This window comes from Leopardus geoffroyi, chromosome C3 (assembly GCF_018350155.1).
Source record: "Leopardus geoffroyi isolate Oge1 chromosome C3, O.geoffroyi_Oge1_pat1.0, whole genome shotgun sequence".
Taxonomy (NCBI): domain Eukaryota; kingdom Metazoa; phylum Chordata; class Mammalia; order Carnivora; family Felidae; genus Leopardus; species Leopardus geoffroyi.
Window position 1 is genome coordinate 33,729,827 of NC_059338.1, and position 7,956 is coordinate 33,737,782.

Consider the following 7,956-nt stretch of genomic DNA (forward strand, 5'->3'; position numbering starts at 1 on the left):
TCTGCAAAGGGCGAGAGCGTAAATATTTTGGGCTTTGTGGGCCATAGGATCTCAGCCACAACTATTGGTCTCTGTCACTGAGCACGAAAGCAGCCATAGAAAATATGTAAGCAAATTGGGTGTGGCCGTGTCCCAACAAAACTTCGTTATTCATGGACACCGAAATTTGAATTTCACATTCTTTTCATTGCTCAGTTTTTTTTTCAATCATTAAAAAATGTAAAAACCATTCTTAGGTCACAGGTCAGCTGTTCTAGGCTCATTCTTTGTCTGCAGTTTGTCATTCCCTGGTGCAAGGTCCAGTGTTGCCTACAACGTGTCCCAAGGACATGGTCAAATACCCATGGGAACTGCTGCATAAAACAAAGTTCAGCGCGGGTCCCTGCCTGCCCCCACCCCTCCCAGCCCTCACGGGAGCTCTCAGTGTCCCCTACTCTCAGGAGCGAGCCACGTTTCTGAGAGGGGCTGGCAAGTGCCTGCCTTCTCTAACTTACTCACTATGAAGTCTCTTGTCCCTCAGGACCAGATTCGGTGCAACATGCTTTGGGAACACCGCTCCAGTCTACCCATCACTTAAACACGGACTAACTGATGTCTGAACGCCTTGCTAGCTGGACATAAGGTTGGGTTTCTTGACTGTGCTGGTGTTCCGGACATCTCACACTGTCACATGCCCTGGGTGATCCCCGGCCAAGCAGCACAGGCCGTCGCTAACCCACCAGGACACCAGGGCCCCTCAGCTTTCCAGACCTGGCCGTGCACACACTTCTTTTTTTTTTTTTTTTTTTTAATTTTTTTTTTCAACGTTTATTTATTTTTGGGACAGAGAGAGAGAGACAGAGCATGAACGGGGGAGGGGCAGAAAGAGAGGGAGACACAGAATCGGAAACAGGCTCCAGGCTCCGAGCCATCAGCCCAGAGCCTGACGCGGGGCTCGAACTCCCGGACCGCGAGATCGTGACCTGGCTGAAGTCGGACGCTTAACCGACTGCGCCACCCAGGTGCCCCATACACACACTTCTTTATTCTTCCTGCACCGGAGAAGGGACCATCGGTGGCCACATGTCAGGAAACACTCTGAGATTCCTGGCCCTGAGCTATCCTGAGTCTCTAGGTTACTATCCCATCATTAATAGGGCATAATTCCCGAAAGAGTTTGGAGTAAGGAGACTGGGGTACTCTGCGTAGCAATAACGTATTTACATGTGTATGGAATTTACAAAGCATCCTGTCATTTTCCCCGTTTCCTCCTTGCACCTGCCCTCTAGGAGAGGTGGGACAGGTTTTTGTTTGTGTGTTTTAATTTTATAGATGCAGAAACTGAGGTTCAGGGTAGTTGGGAGACTTGCCCCTGGTCACAGAGCTGGTGGCACAGCCAGAACTCAGCCCGAGGTCTCATCTCACCTCAGGGGCTGTTTTTCCCCACCTCCCCATTGTCTTCAAATGAAGGGTGAGTAGGCGGTGAAGTAATTCTCTAGGAGAGCATGACCAATTTCCCTTTCTCCACCTCCCCTTTTTCCTCTGCCCCTCCCCCCAGCCCCCATATATATGATCTCCACCAAGCCTTGCTAGCCTGCACATCTTTACTTTTGAAACGGCTTTCGGGGCTGGGAGAAGAACCTTCCACCCACAGTCGCACCCCGGTCGGTGAACGGTGAGGGTGCCTGTCCAGCTTGCCCCTCCATAACAGGAGCCAGCCACCCCCAAACAGCGAGCCCTCAAACTTCCAGGACCTGGGGTGAGTGATGAGGGGTGGGGGTGGTTCCTGAGTACTTCGCTTCGAAGCATTAGACCGCTGCCTCACTGGGAATGGGTCCTGGGGGATGGTGAGGAGCTGCGTTCTCCTGCTTTAACACCAAGAAGGATCTGGGCTGGATGGAAGGAAGGCCGGGAGGATTGTGAGGTCCAGAGACGAACTGTCAAGAGAGGCTGCAAAACCTGCGGTGTTTGAAGGAACAGACTTTGAGGGAGACACTGAGGCACCGACCTGCATAGCGGAGGATATCGGGCATTCGTCCTGGGCACGTGTTAGTCGTCATTCCAGACACAGGTCGGCTCTCACCTTCCTGCGCAGTCTAGGGCTAGAACTGAGTGGCTTCAGGTTTGAGACCAGTGCCCGGAGTAAGATAGGTTCTTAAATGTTTGTGGAAGGAAGTGAGAAAGAGAAAGAAAGAAAGAAAGAAAGAAAGAAAGAAAGAAAGAAAGAAAGAAAGAAGAAAGAAAGGAAGAAGGAAGAAAAGAAAAGAAAGGAAAAGAAAAAAAAAAGAAAAGAAAAGAGAGAAAAGAAAAGAAAAGAAAAGAAAAGAAAAGCAGGAAGGAAGGGAGGGAGGGAGGGAAAAAGCGGGGAGGAAAGAAGGAAGGAAGAAAAGCAAAAGGCAAAGGAAGCAGGGAGAAGAAACTCCGTGCGTTCGGTTATGATAAACAGATAATGGGTCACCATCGTCTAGCTTGGGGCCTCTACACAGTCATCCCAAATAGAGCTTCAGTGGGAGGTTTTAACGGTGATTCACCTGGAGATCTGATTCCTCCCTCTCATTCAGTTACCTGAAAAGTTAATTCTTAGAGTCAGGGCTGAGTCGCACATTCGAGGTGGCAGAGTCAACGTGTGCCCCTAACCTGCTGTCTGTGCCCCATCCTACAGGCCAGGGTCAATCCCTGGACTCCCCCCATCATGGGGAGCAAGGATGACCTTCTCCTGGGGGAGGAGTAAAGACCCGCCCAAGTGTGCCTCGTGACTTTGGGCAGAGCTCAGACAAACAAATGCCTAGTTAAGGTCCCTTTCCTTCAGAGTTCAGGCTCACATGTTCTTTGGCACGTTAAATACCACCACCACTTGGTCAAATTCTGACGGGCTGGTTGTTGGCTGGAGAGAACTGTCATGGGGTGAGGAAGGAGGTGCTGGGTGTGTGTGTGGCATGGGTGGGCATGGTGGGGGAGGGCAGAGAGAGAGAGAGAGAGAGAGTGAGACCAGAGGGTACGAGATGGAGGGACAGAAAGACCCTCGCCCCACCCCAGCGCACAGCAAGGCCACATGTTTAGAATATTCTAACACTAGGAACTTACCCTGGTCTCAGATTTCACATCTGTGACATCTGTGTGTCCCCAAAGCTGGCCAAGGTAGAGCCAAGGGACATTACTCTGGGAATGCTGCTGCTGGGCAGAAGTCCTTCCTCAGTGGGATGCCTCCCTTTCTTCCAGCAGGATCCACACCTGGTCCTTCCTTCACTGCAGATGGGCTTTCCAGTGCTGAGGACTTCCCTCCTCTGTCTGAGTCTGATTCTACATCTTTGGAGCCAGGGGCCAGGCATCCAGGGCCAAGAGTTCCAATTCGGACCCTGCCGGGTGGAGGGAGTCGTCCTCCAGGAACTGTGGGAGGCCTTCTGGGCCATGAAGGACATTGTGGTGAGTGAAGTGTTGTTCTGGACCCAGCCACAGGGGTTGCCGTGAGCGCCGGACGATATCTTATGACTATGGAGCCCTTTGTAACTCACTTATTATTTTCCTATATGATAACTCAAAGTCAGATGCATCGCAAGCCCACATTCGCTCTTGCACATAAGGAAACAGAGGCTCAGAAAGATGTGGTCAATGTCTAGGAAAATAAACACAGCCCAAGGGGGATAGAGAAGGGAGCCGGATTCATCTGGGCGTCATCTACGGCCCAGGGGGACAGGGGACTTCACCAACCAGCAGTCGTGGGAAATTCTTTGAGACCCACTGAAGTTTTTATCTGCCAGGCTCCTGCTAGTCTGTTCCCATCTGCCAAGGCTTTGGCTAAAGGTAGAAAGAATGGCAAATGCTGAGACGGGAGGGGGTGGCTTGTGAAATGTGACTGTGAATTTCACCAAGTCCCAAAAGTGACCCAGTACTCACACTGGCAAATGTGCTCCTTAAACAATGATTTGGATTCCAGGTAGAAAGAGGGAGCTCAATGAGGCAGCCTGGGGGAGGGGAGAGTGAGGACTGGGGACAGAACACCTAGGTGTGATCTTGACCTTGAAACTGGGCACAGTGCCCCTCCCCCATCAGGTTCCTTGTTTGCACATTGAGGAGGCGGGAAGATGAGCTCTAAAACTCCTTTCTCGCAAGGATGATTTGACTATAATCCAAGATCTGGAGCGGGAGGCGGGGCTTCGGAGGAAGCTCCAAGGGCAAGAGGCAGCTCGAAGGTGCAGCCCCCACCCATGCCAACCCCTATGGAATATGGAGGCAAAACCCTGCCCCTAAGTCATTCATAAACCAAAGAGGCTTATTTCTTCCTGACCAAAGGAATCCAACAAGTTCCTGGGCTGTGAGAGCTCCTGGGATTCCATCCACCCCTGGGGATTAAGCATAGTGATTTTTGTGGCTAGAAATTTGTACCCTCACCCCAGGGGCCAACTCAGCACAGCCCTTCTTCGGTCCTCCCGTGATCCTTCTGGCCTCTGAGATTTCAGACTGGATAGATTTGGGGGGTCAGCGTGCATTCGCAAGGTTGGTGTCTGTGCTGCCTCCGAAGCTGGACACATCTTTTCTTTCTATTCCCAAAGCAAGCTAAGGATAACATCACGAATGTCCGGCTACTACGGAAGGAGGTTCTGCAGAACGTCTCGGTAATCAGACGCTGGGGAAAGACGATGCCTCTGTCTCATGACTTGTCTTCTATAGGTAGTGGTGAGGGGTGGTCTAGGGGAGGCTGACAGAAACTTCTCTTCTGCCTGGGCGTCCGCTTAGGTCTCTTTGGTTCCCATCCTTCTCCCCCACTTTCTTCCCCTCACCCGACTGGGCGGTCAGTGAGCACATGTACTGAGTCCTGATCCCTGCGAGGTGTTGAGCTCCACTCTGGAGCTCACGGGGGCTGGAGTGCAATTCCCGTGTTCCAGGGTGTCAGTTTTGTTTTCTCACTTCTCTTTCCAGTCCTTTCCCTGGACTCTCAACACTGAACCACCACGTGTCTTTCAGGGTCCATCACTCCCCCCTACAGCATTAGAGAGGCCATGTGGTGTAGAGGAAAGAATATTAACCAGATGGGGAGTCAGCGGTCCTGGGACCTAGGTCTGGGTCTGTGGTTCCTGCTGTAAATCAAAGGCACCACTCTGCATGCCCCCGAAGACTCCTTCAGATCTAATGTTTACTAACATCTCCTAGAAGATCTCTTTCTCTCTGTGCTTACCTTGCCTCATGTGGCGCGTGGGTTGTGCATCCAGGGCCCGGGGCGGGGCGGGGTGTGTGCAGAGGGCTCTTAGTGACTGAGACCCTCCCCAGAACGCTGAGAGCTGTTACCTTATCCGTGCCCTGCTGAAGTTCTACCTGAATACCGTTTTCAAAAACTACCAGGATAAGGCAGCTGACTTCAGGGTCCGGAAGTCATTCTCCACTCTGGCCAACAACTTCGTTGTCATCGTGTCAAAACTACAGCCCAGTGTGAGTAGAACAAAGCTGGGACCCGGTGCCCAGAGGAAATGGTGTATTTTGAAAAGATGCCCTCCCTCCCCTCATCTTTTTTTTTTTTTAATTTTTAAATGTTTATTTATTTTTGAAAGAGAGAGAGAGAGAGAGCAGGGGAGAAGCAGACAGAGAAGACACAGAATCCGAAGCAGGATCCAGGCTCTGAGCTGTCAGCACAGAGCCTGACTCGGGGCTCAAACTCACAGAACCGTGAGATCACGGCCTGAGCCGAAGGCAGACACTTATCTGATTGAGCCACCCGGGCGCCCCTCCCTCCCCGCACCTAGTCCTATTTATTCCATAACAGGGATTGAGTGCTGTGGTGGAAAAGGGTGCAGGTTCTGGACACTACTAGTTCTGGGTTCCAGTTCAGATCTGCTTCTAACCAGCTGGATGACTCTTTGCAAAGAAGTCAACCTCTCTGAGTTTCACTTTTCTTACCTATAAAATGTAGATGATCACCCCTACATGGCAAGATGGCTGTGAAAAAGAGAGGAGTCAGCCCCCACCATGGGTGGGAGTTCGGCAGTGGCGTGGCTACCTTGAGAATGTGGGACTCAGGGCCTGCCTTGGCAACCCCTCTGGCATCACTGGGAAGGAGTGGGAGGGGCTTGCCTCTGCTGCTATCCAACACTTGAACTTGACACAATTTGTTTTCTATTATCTAGCAGGAAAATGAGATGTTTTCTGTCAGTGACAGTGCACGCAGGCGGTTTCTGCTGTTCCAGAGAGCATTTAAACAGGTAATCGACGCCAGAATCTGAGAGCCTGCCTATCCACGAGTAGACTAGACAGAACCGTCACACGAGGGTGCCTCAGAGGCCTAATGCGGAATTCACTGCAGGTGTCTCCACCCGCCGTGCCCGAAATCTACCTAATTTAGCACAAGCACAGGCGTATTTGCATTAGTTATCACGTACTTTGCCCAAGCTCCACAAGCTACCTGGTCCATGTTTGTGCCACTTGTCACGTTAACATGCTTTTCTGTCACCCTACAAGATGATTTCATTATCAAGGACTCTCCCTGTGCATTTTATGAATACCTGAGCTAGGCAATTGGAGTCGGAAGGAGGCCCCCTATTCCCCCAAACACAGACTTCCAATCTCCAGTATTTTCCATAATGCTCAAAAGGTCTAGTTTGTGAGGAAAAAAAAAAAAAAAAAAAAAAAAAAAAAAGGCATGGGAAAATCTATTCCTGTCTCCCAAATAAAGATTACAAAGAAAATCCAAATTTCATCCCCAGACCCCTGCTCCCAAAATATGATTTTGATCACTTTTTTGAGGAACAGATATATCAGCCTAAAAATAAATGGTGAAGAGGAATAACATACAGAGGAAAGGGGCCACCAGGGCCTCAGTTTCTTCATCTGCAGTTAGACTCAGGAGGGTATCGAGATCCGCCCTGCACTGGGGTTCTAGAGTTCTTATTATCAGGAACTCCAGTGTTTCTCCCTCGTTCCTTACCCATTGCTACGCACTGGTCCGTTGGTACTCACTGCCTCCCCCACCCCACCCCTGCCAAGGAACAAATGACGGGGCAGGGAGTGAGCTCAGCAGAGGCTATCCCAAAGGTGATACAGCCCATGACTCGGGGTCAGGCCAGCTCCAGGAGTGGTGTGTGGGAAAGAAATGTATTCTTGTGGCTAATATGGTAGATCTTCAAATGTCCTTTCTCTTCAGTTGGACATAGAAGCGGCCCAGACCAAAGCCTTTGGAGAAGTGGACATCCTCTTGACCTGGATGGAAAAATTCTACCAGCTCTGAATGCCGAGACCAGGAAGGCGCCTTGTTCTCCATGTCATTTCAAACGTTCCATGTCCCTTCATGTGATAATATTCTCTGGGCACATCATACCCTTGATGACGGGTTGCATTCTTGGCCAGGCTTATCTTCAAATACTTCATTCTTTAAGTGGCCCCAAAGATAGCCATGGAAGGTTCCCTTGGATGCTATGAGTAATCTACAAAGTAGACTCCTATATTTATTACAACTCTATTTAATTCCAGTCAGTGTTTTAACTGATGCCATATTTATTTGTCAGACTGTAAGTTCTGTGTAGGCAGCAGGGACTGTGTCCCATGCTTCTTTTTTATCCCCCACGATCCTTGACACTGTGGAGCAGTAGATGAGCGCTCAGTAAATGCTTAATAAACTGGATATTTTGTCTGTCTTTGAATTGTTGAGGAGCAATGAGGGGAGCTGGGATATGAAGTTGAACTTCAGGGCATGGAAATCATATATTTTTTTAATGTTTCTTTATTTTTGAGAAAGAGAGACAGAGAGAGAGAGAGAGAGAGAGAGAGAGAGAGAGAGAGAGAGTGTGTGTGTGTGCGCGCGCACATAGGGAAGGAGAGGGGCAGAGAGGGAGACAGAGGATTCGCAGGGGCTCTGTGCTGATACAGCAGGGTTCAAGCACACAAACCTTGAGATCATGACCTGAGCTGAAACTGCAGATTTAACCGCTGAGCCACCCAGACACCCTGGAAATCATATTGTCATGAAATGTGCAGGAACACAGCACTGGAGAG

The 7,956-nt window shown here is 50.1% G+C and overlaps 1 protein-coding gene across 1 annotated transcript; it reads left to right on the forward strand.

The window, feature by feature from the left end:
- The first annotated feature begins 3,144 nt into the window (after window positions 1–3,144).
- IL24 (interleukin 24) lies at window positions 3,145–7,192 on the forward strand. The gene is made up of 5 exons (XM_045456693.1): window positions 3,145–3,402; window positions 4,530–4,592; window positions 5,245–5,403; window positions 6,096–6,170; window positions 7,109–7,192. Exons 1-5 carry the CDS (start codon window positions 3,145–3,147, stop codon window positions 7,190–7,192), a joined length of 639 nt encoding a protein of 212 aa, XP_045312649.1.
- Window positions 7,193–7,956: the final 764 nt, after the last annotated feature.

Bases quoted from the DNA above. Each gene is read 5' to 3' on its own strand.
- IL24 (XM_045456693.1), top strand. From the start codon at position 3,145: ATGCTGCTGCTGGGCAGAAGTCCTTCCTCAGTGGGATGCCTCCCTTTC. The intron at 3,403-4,529 runs GTGAGTGAAGTG...CTATTCCCAAAG, and splicing joins GGGCCATGAAGGACATTGTG to CAAGCTAAGGATAACATCAC. The intron at 5,404-6,095 runs GTGAGTAGAACA...TCTATTATCTAG, and splicing joins TGTCAAAACTACAGCCCAGT to CAGGAAAATGAGATGTTTTC.